The 16,450-nt window shown below is 45.1% G+C and overlaps 1 protein-coding gene across 3 annotated transcripts in view; it reads left to right on the top strand.

Moving 5' to 3' along the window:
* TIMELESS (timeless circadian regulator) overlaps positions 1–16,450 on the top strand; it is a 36,828-nt gene that overhangs the window by 539 nt on the left and 19,839 nt on the right. For all 3 annotated transcript variants that reach the window (XM_027767158.1, XM_014583000.2, XM_027767157.1), the window contains exons 2-7: positions 14,702–14,860; positions 14,997–15,150; positions 15,280–15,394; positions 15,473–15,535; positions 16,066–16,167; positions 16,352–16,450. The exon at positions 16,352–16,450 ends at the window's right edge or, in 2 of these variants, runs on beyond it. In XM_027767158.1, coding sequence (XP_027622959.1) covers positions 14,764–14,860; positions 14,997–15,150; positions 15,280–15,394; positions 15,473–15,535; positions 16,066–16,167; positions 16,352–16,450 — 630 coding nt within the window. In that variant the 5' untranslated portion in view covers positions 14,702–14,763. The remainder of the gene's footprint in view (positions 1–14,701; positions 14,861–14,996; positions 15,151–15,279; positions 15,395–15,472; positions 15,536–16,065; positions 16,168–16,351) is intronic.

Below are 16,450 nucleotides of genomic sequence, written 5' to 3'. Positions count from 1 at the left end.
CTCTTTCCTTCAAGTGTAAAGCTTAAGGGGTATACAGCTTCTGTGTGGGGCTATCCGCTGCACCATCAGCCCCTAATTACGTTCCTTCCGATGAGTCTCCATTCTTATTCGTCCTTTCGCGGTGCCACTACTACCTTTATAAAAAGTCAAACTGGTCATTTCTTGTTTAACTTAAAACTCCGCTTTGGCCGCCCACAGTCAGGCTTGAATCCTTTGGTGGGCATCCATGGCCTTTCACAGTTTGGCCCTGACCCTTTCAGCTTATTTTCTAAAGCTCTAAAATTGCTCTCATCTCTTGCACTTGACTCCCAGCCACATGGAAAGGAAAGGGTATGTCAGCATTGTGCTCTTTCATACCTTAGTACCTGTGCTCCTGCTGTTCCTCTCCTGGGAAGTTCTTGCCACTTCTCTGCAAGATGAACTTCTTTGAGGACTGAGCTCAATTGTCCTGAAAACCAATTTATCCAGCCCTCCTGGGCTAAGCTAGTCACTTTCTCCTTTGTGTCCCTGAGTTTTGTACCTCCCTTTATTATCAGTGGCACTGATAAAAACTTACTAAAAGGTTACTGAGCCCGAGTGTGTACGATGCACTGTGCTCAGTGGCAGGTGGGCAGAGATGAGTAAGAATTCCTGCTCTTGAATTCTCAGTCTGGTATAAAACAACGTGATCAGTCTTCTGCAGTTTTAGTGACTGGGTAATGAATACATCTTGCTTGACGTCCTTATTCCTCTCACTTTGCAGTCACTCACCATTTTATATCCTGATATTTCCAAAACTCCATCCCCCATCTCTCCTCCCTCATTTTAAAAAAAGTTTTATTTGCCAAAGGGCCTGTACACTCTTGGAAGAGAGACAGAGAAAGTGAGAAAGCACTTCACGTGGGAGATGGGCACACTGCAATCCTTTCTTTTCCATCTCTCCTTTCAGAATTTTAGGCACACATGCACATGTGCCTGGCATTTTTCTCAAGCTTCAGGGTCCAGGACTCGGTGCACTGGACATGTAGATCCAACTGCCTTGACCACCGTGACACTAGCTGGCTCACTCCTCCCTCATTTTTGGGAGTTGTATAGGTCAGTTCACTTAGTAAAGCATTTATTGTGCCAGTCTTGATGATTCTTGATCTAAGGAGTTTACATTTTAGAATATTTATTGACAAGGGATTGAGTTAGAATCACCCGAGGAACATTTTCAAAACACTTTGACCAAGTTCTACCCCTAGAAATTTTGATCTAGTAACCGGGCTCTGAAAATTTAAATGTAGATAGGAAATAATTCCTGTCCCCAAGGAATTTCAGGCTGATGAGGAGAGAGAGACATTTTTTATTAAAAGATTGATTTGTTTATTATTATTGTTTTTTAATTTGACCAGAGAGAGACAGAGAGATATAGTGAGAAAGTAAGCTGCCAGGTCCAGGACATGAACTGCAGTTGGCCATGTGGGAATCCAATACCCCAACTACCACGCCACCTGCCAGCCTTGAGACAGACATTTTAAATCAACTTTAACTGTATGTACAACAGCAGATTTAAGTGCCCCGATGGAAGTCTGGCACGAAACAGCACAAAGTAGACACAGAGGAGAAAGACACTGCTTTTCTGTGGAGAAGTCAGGAGTAAGTGCCATTTGGTCACAATCTTAAAAGTCAGTAGACTAAATGATTGGGAGAAGGATGTCTTGACAGAGGAGCAGCTTGAGAGAAGCTTAGAAGGTGACCAGCGAGGCCAGAAGGTGGCGTAGTGATAGGTGCTGGTGTTCCACATGGCGGATTGCGTGAGGAGGCCGTATATAGTGTGAGATGGGCAGGAGACTAAGAGGCAAGCCAGAAAGTTTTAGTCCTGGACCCTGTGGCTTGAAAATCATGCCCAGAACTCATGGATATGTGTCCAAAATCCAAAGAAGAGAATGGAGGAGGGAACCAGCAGTTAGCGTAATGGCTATGTCGCTGGACTCCCACATAGTCGACCTCGGTTCGTGTCCCGGACCCGGTGGCTTAAAACTCACGCCGGGCGCGTGTGCGTACGTGCCCAAGATCCCGAGAGGAGAATGGAGGAGAAGGGATTGTGGCGTGACCATCCCCCCTGGGGGGGTGATTTCTCGCTTTCTGTCTCTATGTCTCTTTCTGTCTGTCTGGCGAGCGCATGCGCCCTACAGTGAAAATCTCTCTCTCAAAAAAAAAAAAAAAGAATGGAGGAGAAGGGATTGTGATGTGGCCACCACCTCTGTGGGGTGATTTCTCACTTTCCCTGTCTCTGTTGAGCACACACCCCTGTGTGTGTGTGTGTGTGTGGTGGGGGGGTGGGGGGTGACCAGCAGGCAGATGAAGAAGGACTTTGTGGGGCCAACAGATGACATGGTTACATCACTGAACTCCCACATGACTGACTGTTGCTTAAGTCCCAGACCTGGTGGCTTGAAACCCAGGCTGAGCGCATGTGTGTGTATGCCCAAGATCCCAGGAAGAGAATGAAGGAGAAGGGATTGTGGTGTGGCCATCCCCCCAAGAGGTGATTTCTCACTTTCCCTCTCACTATCTCTTTCTCTGGAGAGCATGCGCACTCTATGGAAAAAACTTCTTAAAGAAAAGAGAGAGACTTTACATTGTAGGTTTTGGGAGTGACGGAAGTAAACTCTTTAGTTTTGTATCGTAATGCTTGCTAATGGTAAACAATTCAAATAATACTGAAGTGAAAGATAAATATTTCTCCTAGTGTATATCCTTCAGTTTGCCCAAAAAGAATGAACTATGAAGTTTATTATGTATCCATTGAGGAGTTTAAAATAGGGTGGCTATATAGCTAAATCAGGTAACCATGTTTTGGCTACTAGATTTAAGACTGGAAACAGAGAAATGGATTAGGAAGCAGTGGAGTAATTAAGCAAGAGATACTTAGAAACTGAACTAAGACAGTAGCAATGGCCATAGATGGGGGGGGCAGGTAGAGGAGTTTAAGAAAGTGAGATTGATTTGTCCAAGATGATTCTCTCTGTCTCTTTTATTTTATTTTATTTTTTTGTAGAGCGGGTTTTTTTGCTATAGGACATGTGTGCTCGCCAGAGAAACAGACAGCGAGAAATCACTCCGGCGGGGGAAGAGGGGTGGCATGCTGCAGTCCATCCTCCTCTGTTGTACTCTCAGGATTTGGGGCATACATGCTCATATATCCAATGTGAGTTTTAAGACGCCGGGTCCAGGACTCAAACTGCAGTCAACTACTTGAGAGTCCAGCAACATAACCATTACATCATGTGCTGATCCCACAAGATGATGATTCTTCTAATATGAATACCTAAGGAGATAGTGTCAGTCCTTGAGAGTTTCAAAGGAGAAGTGGAGGGAACCAGCAGTTAGCGTAATGGCTATGTTGCTGGACTCCCATGTAGTCAACTGCGGTTCGCGTCCCGGACCCGGTGGCTTAAAACCCACGCCGGGTGCATGTGCGTGCGTGCCCAAGATCCCGAGAGGAGAATGGAGGAGAAGGGATTGTGGTGTGGCCATCCCCCCTGGGGGTGATTTCTTGCTTTCTGTCTCTCTCTGTCTGTCTGGCAAGCACACATGCCCTATAGCGAAAAACCTCTCCAAAAAAAAGAAAAAAGAGAGAAGTGGAGACAAACTTGGAGAGTAGAAGAGTACAGTTTGGACATGGTGAAGTTAAGGTATCTTTGAGACATATAAAGAGGGAAAATGTTGTTCGTTAACCGGTATAACAGGGGATTGGCACCTGGAGAGCACAAAGGGGTCAGATACAGATCTGTTGGCCACCGGCTTAGATGGTAGTTGAAGCAGGAAAATGGACCAGTTTTCCCAAAGAGGCTGTGTAGTGTGAGGTGGAAAGAAGACTAAAGACGCTGGCCAGGGCCAGGCAGTGGGACATCAGTAAAGTGTGACATTTGATATTCTGCAGGGAGTCCCACATGGAAGGACTCCCAGTTCATTCACATCTGGAGACCTTGAGAAAGCCAGAGCTGGCTGAAGGTGGGGTAGACTGTTGTGTCAGGACCCTGTTGGGGCTACTGTCTCTGTCTCATAAATAAATACATTTTACAGAAGAAAGATGCAGGCAACAGAACATCAGCACTTAATGGAAAGGAGAAAGCCAACGTGGCTTTTTTTTTTTTTTTTTAAGAATTATGTTATTTAATTTTTTTAAAACTTTATTATCTATTTATTCATTCATTTATTTATTTCAGTTTGACCAGAGAGGGACAGAGCGAGAGAGCGAGAAGCTAGAGAAAGTGAAAAAGCAAGCCACCAAGTCCAGGACCTGAACCGCATTTGGCCATGTGGGAGTCCAGCGCCCTTAACCACCATGCCACCTGCTGGCCCCATGTTATTTAATTTTATTAATTTTAAAATTTTGACCAGAGTGAGAAAGAGAGAGAGAGAGAGAGAAAGAAAGCTGCCAGGTCCAGGACTTGAACCTTGGTCAGCCGTGTAGGAGTCCAGCACCCTTAACCACCACGCCACCTGCTGGCCCCAGCCAGTGTGGCTTTAAGGAAGATTTTTGCTATATTGGATTTTTCCCCCTTGAGATGAGTGAGCTGGGCTGAATCTGTGTCCTGGAGGTTAAGGCAGCTTGATCCCACGTGACTGACCACACCATGAATCCCAGACCTGGTGACTTGAAGGCCATGCCAGGCACTTGTGGAGAAATAGAAGTGAAAAGATTGTGGCATGAATATGGCCCATTAGGGGATGCTTTATCTGTCTCCTTTCCTCTCTTTTTGGTAAGTATATGTGCCCTCTGACCAAATAATAATAATAATAATTTTTTTGAGAGGTTTTTGCTATAGGGCGCGTGCACTCGTCAGAAAGACAGAGAGAGGCAGAGAGACAGAAAGCGAGAAATCACCCCCAGGAGGGATGGCCACGCCTCAATCCCTTTTCCTCCATTCTCCTTTCGGGATCTTGGGCACGCACACACATGCGCCTGGCGTGAGTTCAAGCCACCAGGTCCAGGACTCTAACCGCAGTCAGCTACATGGGAGTCCAGCGACATAGCCATTACGCCAACTGCTAGTCCTAATAATAATAATATTAAGGACCAGCTGGTGGCAGGTGGTTAAGGATCCCACATGGCTGACTGAGTAATCTTGAGTCCCAGACCTGGCAGCTTGAGACACATGCCGGTTGCATGTGCAGGTGTGCCCAAATCCTGGCAGGAGGGAGAAATGCAAGAGAAGGGATTGTAAACCATCTTTCATGGGAGGTGCTTTCTCACTTGATTCTCCCTCAGTCTCCTTGGCAAGCTCACCACATTCTCTGGCAAATCAAAAAATTAATTAATTAAAATATATGTATATATACCAGCAGATTGCATAATGGTTACATTACTGGACTCCCACATGGCCGACTGTGGTTCGGGACCAGCCTGAACAAGCTGGACATGGTCACATGTGCATGTAATTCCAGCTAACTGGAAAGCTCGGACAGAGTATTACAATGGCAAGACCTTTTCAAAGATATCTGCCTCTCAGGGGAGCTGACAGGTAGTGTGGTGGATGAGTTGCTAGACTCCCACACGAATGACCATGGTTTAAGTCCTGGACCTGGCGACTTGCTTTCTCTGTCTGGTCAAATTAAAATAATAATAAATAAAATAAAATCTTAAAAAAAGGTCTATGTTTCAATCTCTTATCTCCTTCTGCTATCTCTCTATCTCTCCATATCTCTCTCTCTGTTTCATTTTGGGAATTAAAAAAAAGAGCTTTGAGCAACTCATTGTTTGGGGATGGGGACAGTATAAAGGAAAGGTTGGAAATAATCGTTAATGAGAAAAAAAATAAGGATAGGAGGTGACTGATCAAGATCACAGATGGAGGGGCCGGCAGGTGGCATGGTGGTTAAGGGCGCGGGACTCCCATAGGGCTGACCATGGTTTGAGTCCTGGACCTGGTGGCTTGCTTTCTCATTTTTCATTTCTCTTAATGTTTCTCAATCTGTCCCTCTCTGATCAAATTAAAACAAACAAACACACAAATTATTCTTTAAAAAATAGTTATTTTAAAAAAAGAGATCACAGATGGAGGACTTACATTAAAAGCAAAGAGGTAAGGGAAGGTGTTTGAAATATGTATGTTTTTTGGTACCGATGCAGGGCATTGAGGGACTTAGTGTCCAGTGACATCAGTTATTCCCAAGAGGACAGGACAAAGACATCAGCTGAGATGCATAGAGAGCAGTGAGTAAAGGAGCTAGAGGATTATGGGAAAGGTAAGCTTCCTTCGGAAGCTGTCCAGGAAAACTGAAAAGATTTGCTGGACTAGGCCAAGGGCCTTGCTCAGCTTGGAGACTGACTATACATTTGGTACATACGATTATCTAGGGTTGTTTGATCTCCAGCAAACCCGAGTCTGTATTTGAGTTGGAGTCTAGAAAGCAGATAGTTGCATTGGTCTGAAGTTGTAGTCTTCTTTAGGGTAAGTACAGTGAAAGGAAAAGGATTGAGATCACATAGAGTCACTGAACTGACACTGCGACCTGCTTGGTCATTTTGTTTTTCAGCTCAGAAATCTTCAATGATTCACTTGTTTATGTTCTAAGTAATTGAACTAGTGGACAAATGCAGTTTTCCCAGAAAGCTAATTCTAATCTCCTTTTCCATCACTTTTCTGTTAGACTCATGTATTCAGAATGGCTCCCTCTCTGCGTTTGTTCTGACAGGTTTCTGCCTAAATGTCCCTCCTCTTTCCGTGTGCCTGGACTCTGTGCAGTGTCCAGTGGCCCCATTCTATCATATTTCCTCTGATAAAAACTTGGCCACTTCAACTTGAAGAGTCTTAGTTTTTCTGTTTGTTTTTTTTCCCCCCATATCATTTATTTAAGGCTTGAACCTCCTTTGTCTTTTACATTGTTTCTTCTATTTTATATAGATTTTAGTTCTGCAACTAAAATGTCTTAAATTTATTTACCGGTTCTTCTTTGTACTCAGCACTGGTAGAGTGTTTGATACATTGCTTCTCTACCTTGGTAAAGGGTCAGGTCCATTTCTCCTCAAGCTATTACAGGTCAGTACTTTCCTAAAAGCATTTTTATAAAATACCGTTAACTAGAAAGCATGAAAAAAAAAAAGACATGCAGAATACAGGCTTTTTTTTTCTTTGAGAGATTTTTGCTATAGGGTGTGTGTGCTCTCTGGAAAGACAGAGATGGAAAGCAAGAAATCACACGCACCCCACCTCCCCCACCCCATGGGGAATAGCCACACCACAATCCCCTCTCCTCCACTCTCTTCTTGGGATCTTGGGCACACATACACACATGCCCAGCCCAAGTTTCAAGCCTCTGGGTCCAGGACTCAAACTGGTCAGTCATGTGGAAGTTCAGTGATGTAACCATTACTCTGGATCCCCCAAATAAGTTTTTTTCAAAAAAAGTTTCTTCTTTGAATTCCAAATGTGTTTAATATTTTATCTGTTGGTTTCCTTGGGTTTTTGCATTTCAAGGCCTGCAAATATTGATTTCAGATTAATATTGCTTCATCTAAACTGCTTGTTACTTAGGTGAATGGAAAAGTAACTAACATTTCTTTTCAATGTTTAGATCTGCTGGGTCTAAGATGTTTGACAACATTCTTATTTGGTCTATGATGAAATGTAAAAATAAAGACAAAGTAATGCATTTTTTTATAAGTCAGTTTATTAAAATTAAAGAACTTGGACCGGCCATAGTGACATAGGGTTATGTAACACTCTGCCATGCTGCGACCCACATGGGAAGGTCCCAGGGTCTCCCTGTGCATGCCCATAATCCAAACTGAGGTTGGGAGTGGATAGTGGCATGACAACTGTTGGGGACACCCATCTCTTTCTCCCTTCTGGCCACCCTCTGTCTTTCATTCTTTTCTCTCTCATGGAAGAAATAAATAAACTGTAAAAAGTTTTAAATCTGTACTTTATCCTGAGATTAATCTTCAGTTTTTTGGTGTTAAATAAATGGTGGTTGAGGCTCTAGACTCCCACATGACTGATCACAGTTGGAGTCCTGGATTTGGTAGCTTGCTTTCTCACTTTCTCTCTCTCTCTGTTTGTCTCTGGTGAGTGCATGTGCCCAATAGCAAATTAGAAAATAATAAAAAATAAATACAATTTGTTTAGAATTATTTTATTCAATTTTATTTATTTGTTTATTTATCTTGCCCAGAGAGGGACAGAGTGGGAGAGAGAGGGAAAGTAGGAAAGCAAGCCACCAGGTCCACGACTCAAACTACAATTGATGATGTGGGAGTCCAACACCCCCAACCACTATATAACCTGCTGGCCCCATTAATAAATACAGTTTTTAGGGGTCGCCAGGTGGCACAGTGGTTAAAGGTGCTGGACTCCCACATGGCTAACTGGGGTTCAAGTCCTGGACCTGGCGGCTTGCTTTCTCACTTTCCCTCTCTTTCTTTCCTCTCTCTCTCTTTCTCTCATTCACTCTGTCTCTCTCTGGTCAAATTAAAATAAATAAGTAAATAAATACAGTTAGATAAAATAATTCTTAAAAAAAAATGCAGTTTTAAAAAAATGAAAACAGGGCCAGCAGGTGGCATGGTGGTTAAGGTGCTAGATTCCCACGTGGCCAACTGTGGTTGGAGGTCTGAACCCAGTGGCTTGAACATCACCTGGGGTGGTGGGATGGGAGTAGAGCACCAGGTGGTGTAGTGGTTAAGGTGTGGGACTCCCACATGGCCAACCACAGTTGGATTCCTGGACCTGGTGACTTGAAACTCACACTGGGCACATGTACTTGTGTGCTCAAAAATCTCAAGAGGAGAATGGAGGAAGATTGTAGTGTGACCATCCTGCCTGGGGAGAGATTTCCTTTTGTCTCTCTCTGTCTCTGGCAAGTGCGTACACCCTATGGCAAAAACCTAAAATAATAATAATAATGAAAACGATACATAGTAACTGTATGGGACATGGTCTATAACAGTTGTATTGAAATATAATTCACATGTTCGGACCAGCAGTGGCATGGTGGAGTGCTGGACTCCCACATGACTGACCACAGTTTGAGTCCCTGACCTGGCGGCTTGCTTTCTCACTTCTCTTTCTCCCTCTCTCTCACTCTGTCCCTCTCCGGACAAATTTAAATAAAGTTAAATGAACTAATTCTTTGAAAAATAATTCAGGAAAGTCACTCTGCATTTTTGCATAGAAAAACATAAAAAAAAAAAGTCGTGGTTTTCCTGAGGACCTAATATTTCTTTAAATATCTGGTTTTGAATTTTCCAGTTTGTATAGTTATTTTTATTATATTTGCTTATTAATATTACAAAGTTTTCATATTTGTTTATTTGTTCTCCAGTTTTAGATAGTTAGACTTTTCTTTTTTTGGAGAGCTTTTTGATATAGGGCATGTGTGCTTGCCAAAGAGACAGAGACACAGAAAGTGAGAAATCACCCCCTGGGGGGTTGTTCACACTGCGATCCCTTCTCCTCCATCCTGCTCTCGGGATCTTGAGCACGTAGGCACATGCGCCCGGCATGAGTTTAAGCCTCCGGGCCCAGGACTTGAACCACGGTCGACTACGTGGGAGTCCAGCAACATAGCCATTATGCCAACTGCTAGTCCTGATAGTTAGGTTTTTCAAGCCTTTAAAGATAAGTCATTGGGACCAGCAGTTAGCGTAATGGCTATGTCGCTGGACTCCCATGTAGTCGACCATGGCTCAAGTCCCGGGGCCGGTGGCTTAAACTCAGGCCATGTGCATGTGTGTGCGTGCCCAAGATCTCGAGAGGAGGATGGAGGAGAAGGGATTGTGGCGTGGCATCCCCCGGGGAGTGATTTCTCACTTTAGTCTCTCTGTCTCTGTCTTTCTGGTGGGTGCACGCGCCCTATAGCAAAAAGTCTCAAAAAAAAAAAAAAAAAAGATAACTCATTTAAGGCCCAGCAGGTGGCATGGTGGTTCAGACACTGGACTCCACATGTCTGACTGCAGTTCAGGTCACGGACCCAGTGGCTTGAAAATCACACGGGGTGTGTGTGTATGCATGCCCAAAATTCCAAGAGGAGAATGGAGGACAAGGGATTGCAGTGTGCCCATTCTCCTGGGGGGTGATTTCTCACTTCCCCTCTCTCTGTTTTTCTCCAGGTGAGCACATGTACTCTATGGCAAAAACCTACCAAAAAAAAAAAAAAGATATCTATAAACATCTTATTAGGACATTTATTCTCTCAATCTCTTTCTTCATTTGTAAAATGGATATGATTATACCATCACTTAGGACTTGTGAGCTGAAAGTATAATAATGTTATGAAAGCATTTTATAAACTAGAATGCACTAGGAAAAGGTATTATTTTGGTTTATTTATTTCTTTTTATTATTTCTGAGAGAAGAGATTTTTGTTATATGACTCATGTGCTTGCCAGAGAGACAGAAAGCAAGAAGTCACCTCCCCCGCCCCCCGTGATGGGGGGGATGGCCACACCGCAATTCGTTTTCCTCCTCACGAGATTTTGGGCATGTTTGCGCATGTGCCCAGCATGAGTTTTAAGCTTCCTGGTCTGGGACTTGAACCACGGTCGACTACATGGGAGACCAGCAATGTAACCATTATGCCATCTGCTGGTCCCTTATTTTGGTTTTATACAAAGGATTCTCTTCTTTTTCTTTCTTTTTTTCTTTTTTCTTTTTTTTAGCGAGATTATTGCTATAGGGCACAGGCACTCACCAGAGAGACAGAAAGTGAGAAATCACCCTCCTCCATTTTCCTCATTAGGTCTTGGGCACTCACTCACATGTACCGGGCATGAATTTTAAGCCGCTGGGTCAGGATTCACACCTCGGTCGACTACATCGCCCCTGAGGGTTGATTTCTCACTTTTCCTCTGTCTCTCCCACGAATGCATGTACTCCATGGTAAAAACCTAAAACAAACAAAAAATTGGTTGGGCCAGCTGGTAGCATGGTGATTAAGGTGATTGGATCCACCCATAGCCAACTGCCTAGTTTGGGTCCCAGACCTGGTGACTTGAGGGTCATGCCAAGCACATGTGTATGAGTATTCAAATCCCAAAAGGAGGAAGTGATGGGGAAGAAGGAAATAGATATGACCATTCCCCATGCGGGGTGCTTTCTCAGTCTTTCTCTCTGTCTCTCTGCCTCTCTCCGAGAAAACATGTGCCCTCTGACAAAATTGTTTAAAATAATAATAATTGGCCTGCTATTGAGGAGCCAAGATAAAGAGGAAGGGAGTGGGGAGGACTGTGTGAAGTTATCTGTTATCTGTCTGAGAGCCTTCCTATACTTGGCTTTGTCTGTGCCATTAGAAGACTTTGTCAGGGCCAGCGGGTGGCATGGTGGTTGGGGCACTAGACTCCCACCATGGCTGACTATGGTTCGAGTCCTGGACCTGGTGGCTTGCTTTTGCAACTTTCCCTCTCTCTCCCTCTATCTGGTGAGTGCACATGTTCTATAGCAAATTAAAAAGTAATAATAAGTAAAATTAAATAAATGATTATTTTTTTAAGGAATAGTTTTATTTAACTTTATTTATTATTATTATTTTTTAATTTGACCAGAGAAAGATAGAGAGGGAAAGCGAGAAAGCAAGCCATCAGGTCCAAGACCTGAACTGTGGTCGGCCATGCAGGAGTCCAGCGCCCTTGCCCACCATGCCCCCTGCCAGCTACATTTTAAAAAAATAATAATTATTTAACTCTATTAATTATTATTATTTTCCAGTTTGATCAGACAGAGAGAGAAGGAAATTGAGAAAGCAAGCCACCAGGTACAGGATTTGAACCTTAGTTGGCCATGTAGGAGTCCAGTGCCTTTAACCACCATGCCACCTGTCGCCACCCCCCCCTTTTTTTTAAGAGAGAGATTTTTGCTATAGGGTGTATGCACTCTCCAGAAAGACAGAGAGAGACAGAGAGCACCCCCCCCCCCAAGGGGATGGCCACACCGCAATCCCTTCTCATCCATTCTCCTCTCAGGATCTTGGGCACGCACACATGCCCGGCGTGAGTTTAAGCCACCGGGTCCGGGACTCAACCTACGGTTGACTACATGGGAGTCCAGTGACATCGCCATTACGCTAACTGCTGGTCCCACCAGGTCTGGGACTTGAAGCCTTGTTGTCAGATACGTAGGACCCATCTGCCTTAACCACCACACCACTGGCTGGCCCTGTGCTGTCTGTTTTTGTCAGCTTCATAGGCTGGCAAATAGGGAAGCTCTTCAATGTGCACACACACGTGTGTACAGGTATGCATGCTTATGCCTGCATGTGAATGAACATGTGCAAATATGCACATAACAGTGGTCTCTGAAAAAGCTGGATTTGTCTTCAAGGAAACTCAGGGATCTCATACACTGAACCTACCTCACTGGAACCTAGGTCTCAGGTTTGCAGGTCCCTGAGAAAGTACTGCAAAGGCAAGTCTCCATTCAGTTCCTAGTCATTTCACGGGTGTTTTACTACTCAGGTGTTGCTGGGCTGAGCAGTCAGAAAGTAGGTTAGTACGGAGAAGGGGGTGGAGGATAGCAGGCAACCTGAAGAAGTAGACCAGTTACATAAATGCAGAGATAGCATCAGGCATTAAACCTTCCTTTGAAGACTCCCTGCCCATGTCCTGTGGGAAAACAGGGGTGAAGGCAGGGGCCAGAGGTAGGTATGATAGCCACGGAAGGTCTTTTTAGAGGATGCCACCAAGGGCAGAGAGGTGGGCTGAAGGTGCCAAGGGGGTGGGGATTGATGGCTATTCCTAATTTCCTACAGGAGCAGAGTAAAGAATGAATGTGTGTGTGTGTCGTTAGTATGAGGTTCTGAAACATCCAGGATTCTGATTCTTGATTATCTTATAGTGGGATATTTAGTGAGAGAGACAGGACACCGAGGTGTTTAGTAGGAAAACAGCAGTTTATTTGTGCCAGCACTGGCTCAGAGCAGATTCACATTTAAAGACTGAGCCCTGCATCTCTTAGGGCTCTTCCTTATGTTTGTTTTAGTTTTTTTGTCCCTCTTATATAGTTACATGCACTTTGATTTGGTAACTTTGCCATAAGGCTGCTACAGAATTATGCAGGTATGCACTGGGCTACTGGGCTGTTAGATTGGCAGGCGTACATGGAGTTAGAGTTGCTATAAAGATGCATGCCAGGACCAGCAGTTGGTATAATGGCTGTCGCTAGACTCCCTTGTAGTCGACCGTGGTTCGAGTCCTGGGCCCAGTGGCTTAAACTCACAGCGAGCACGTGTGAACACATGCCCAAGATCCCGAGAAGAGAATGGAAGAGAAGGAATGGCGGCACGGCCATCCCCACTTGGGGGTGATTTCTCGCTTTCTGTCTCTCTGTCTCTCTCTGTCTTTCTGGCAAGCGCACGCGCCCTATAGCAAAAACCTCTCCAAAAAAAAAAGATGTCACATTTGTTGTTGTTCTGGAAAGCCCTCCGTAACACAGTCCGACAAGAGTTTAGGGTTCTTAATAAAGAGGGACATGCTTCGGAAAAGGAAGATGATTCTTCTGAGGAGCGTTTACCAGTTCTTGTTCCTTTCTTTTCCTTACTCATCCTGTTAGACACTGGTTTTTACTGAGATGAACAAAGAGTAGCTTTGGAGAAAAGAATGAAGGAACTTTCTTTGTACATCGGCAGTACCTCAGAAGCATCAATAGCGACTCCTAAATCCCAGGCAGAAACACTGTACAATCAGGAGCCGGTTGTTGTTAATTCCGGTGGTGCGCCAGAGCTGTGGCTGTGGAGAAGGAACATGGAAGGTGGACATGACCAAGGGACAATTTTAAGGGAGAGCTGAGTCCCCCTGCCCTTCACCCTCCAAGCTGCAGAGCTCTCAAAGGGTGAAAGTCTCAGAGCAGATTCCCTTCTCTAATCAATCTTTCTTCCTGCTAGATTATCTTAACTCTAAAACAGGTTGCTTTTACAGTTTTAGAACCAGGTTAGAGTTCAGGGCAGATGCTTCATTAATTTGTAGGCTTAGAGCCTCTGGGTTTTTTTTTTGTTTTTTTGAGAGGTTTTTGCTATAGGGCACGTGCGTTCGCCAGACAGACAGAAAGAGACATAGAGACAGAAAGCGAGAAATCACCCCCTAGAGGGGATGGTCACACCGCAATCCCTTCTCCTCCATTCTCCTCTCGGGATCTTGGGCATGCACGCACACGCGCCCGGCGTGAGTTTTAAGCCACCGGGTCTGGGACACGAACCATGGTCGACTACGTGGGAGTCCAGCGACATAGCCATTACGCTAACTGCTGGTTCCCGTGCCTCTGGGTTTTGATCAGAGGGGGGGCTTACTGAAAGTTTTCCTTGGGACTGGGAACAGCGCTTTGTTTCTGACCAAAGTGAAACATTTGGAGATCTTGTTCAGATATTCTGGGCATGCGGCCAGCAGTTAGCATAATGGCTATGTTGCTGGACTCCCATGTAGTCGACTGTGGTTCGAGTCCCAGACCTGGTGGCTTAAAAAAACTCAGTCGACTGTGGTTCGCGTGCATGCCCAAGATCCCAAGAGGAGAATGGAGGAGAAGGGATTGTGGTGTGGCCATCCCCTCTGGGGGGTGATTTCTCGCTTTCTGACTCTCTGTCTCTCTCTGTCTGTCTGGCGAGTGCATGCGCCCTATAGCAAAAACCTCTAAAAAAAAAAAAAAGAAGAAAAAAAAAAAAGAAGAAGAAGAAAAAGTATTCTGGGCTTTAGAGCCTTGTCCTATTCCTCTCCTTTTTCTACCTTTATCTTTCCTTGTCTCTGTAGGCCTCGTCACGTCTGTCTTCCCCGTGTCCACCTGACCTCTCTCTTAGCTGGGCCACCCACGTATGGACTTGCACATGATGAACTGTGAACTTCTAGCCACATGTAGTGCTCTTGGGTACTTGGAGGGAGACATTTACCACAAGGAACCGGATTGCTTGGGTGAGTACATTTTTGAGGAAACAGGTAAAAATTTTGCTTAACTAAGGTCTGTTGAATTTCTCAAACCCTGGGTATGCAGAGCACATGTGTCTGGGTGGAGCTTCTTGCGTGTACATGTTTTATTCTGTTTCTGAAGAGAGTGTGAAGGATCTGATCCGCTACTTGAGGCATGAGGATGAGACACGAGATGTGCGGCAGCAGCTGGGGGCAGCACAGATCCTGCAAAGTGACCTTCTCCCCATCCTTACCCAGCACCGCCAGGACAAGCCTCTGTTTGATGCTGTTATCAGGTTGGTTCCCCAACTTTGTGAACTTTTGTCGTGTGTGAGCCATTGGATTTGAGCTGATAGGTTTTGGTGTTTGTGCCTGCCGAGAAAATTTGACAACTGACTTTCCCCCTCTCTTTCTTGTCTCCCCAGGCTAATGGTGAACTTGACACAACCAGCATTGCTCTGTTTTGGCAGTGTACCCAAGGAGCCCAGCTTCCGGCACCATTTTCTGCAGGTTCTAACTTACCTGCAGGCTTACAAAGAGGTGAGGTTTTCCTTAAGAGTCCCTTGGGCAGTGGGGAATGAGTGAACAGACTGCTTGATCTATTTTCCTATTTCGCAGGCCTTTGCCAGTGAGAAGGCTTTTGGAGTCCTCAGCGAGACCCTGTATGAGCTGCTGCAGCTGGTGAGTGAGTCTTCACCTTATCAACTTGCACTGGATAGTCAAGGCTTCGTGCTTACTCTGGGCAGAGGAGGAGTCCCTGAGTTTGGAGATAGAATCCCAGCCTGTGGGATGTGCTAGTCCAGTACACTCTCTGGCTGCTTCAGGGCTCTCTGAAGACCTTTTTAAGAGAGAGATTTTTGCTATAGGGTGTGTGCCCTCACCGGAGAGACAGACAGAGAGACAGAAAACGAGAAATCACCCCCCTGCAGGGGTGACCACACCGCAATCCTGTCTCCTCCGTTCTCTTGGGATCTTAAGCACATATGCACATACACCCAGCATGAATTTGAAGCTACCAGGTCCGGGACTCAAACTGCAGTTGGGCATGTGGAAGCCCAGTGACATAACCAGTATGCCATCTGCTGGTCCCAACCTTTTCTTTCTTTCTTTTTTAATCCTTACTCTCTTCTGTGTGTTGGTCTGCCAGCCAACGTACATGCATTCAGTCTTCCCGAGGGAGTTTTTGTCTTTAACTCTCCTTCTCTGACTAGGGCTGGGAGGATCGGCAGGAGGAGGACAACCTGCTGATCGAGCGGATCCTGCTGCTGGTTAGAAATGTGCTCCATGTTCCAGCTGACCTCGATCAGGAGAAGGTAAGGGATTTGGGTAGTCGAGTTCTTTGCATGGTAAGGTCACACTGTCCTTTCTAGGGTTTTTTTTTTTTTGTACTTTGACAAGTCCAGGGGAAGAACCTTGGTTGAGGAATGAGTTAGAGAACGTCAGGGCAGGGCCGAGGGACTGAGTGACCACCCTTTCTCCTCTTGCCACTTTGCTCAGAGGATTGATGATGATGCCAGTGTCCACGACCAGCTTCTCTGGGCGGTTCACCTCAGTGGCCTGGACGACCTGCTTCTCTTCCTTGCCAGCTCACCTGCT

Source organism: Tupaia chinensis, unplaced genomic scaffold, assembly GCF_000334495.1.
Source record: "Tupaia chinensis unplaced genomic scaffold, TupChi_1.0 Scaffold143970_1, whole genome shotgun sequence".
NCBI lineage: Eukaryota > Metazoa > Chordata > Mammalia > Scandentia > Tupaiidae > Tupaia > Tupaia belangeri.
The sequence above is the reverse complement of the archived record's forward strand: the minus strand, read 5'-3'. Positions and strand labels throughout refer to the sequence as shown.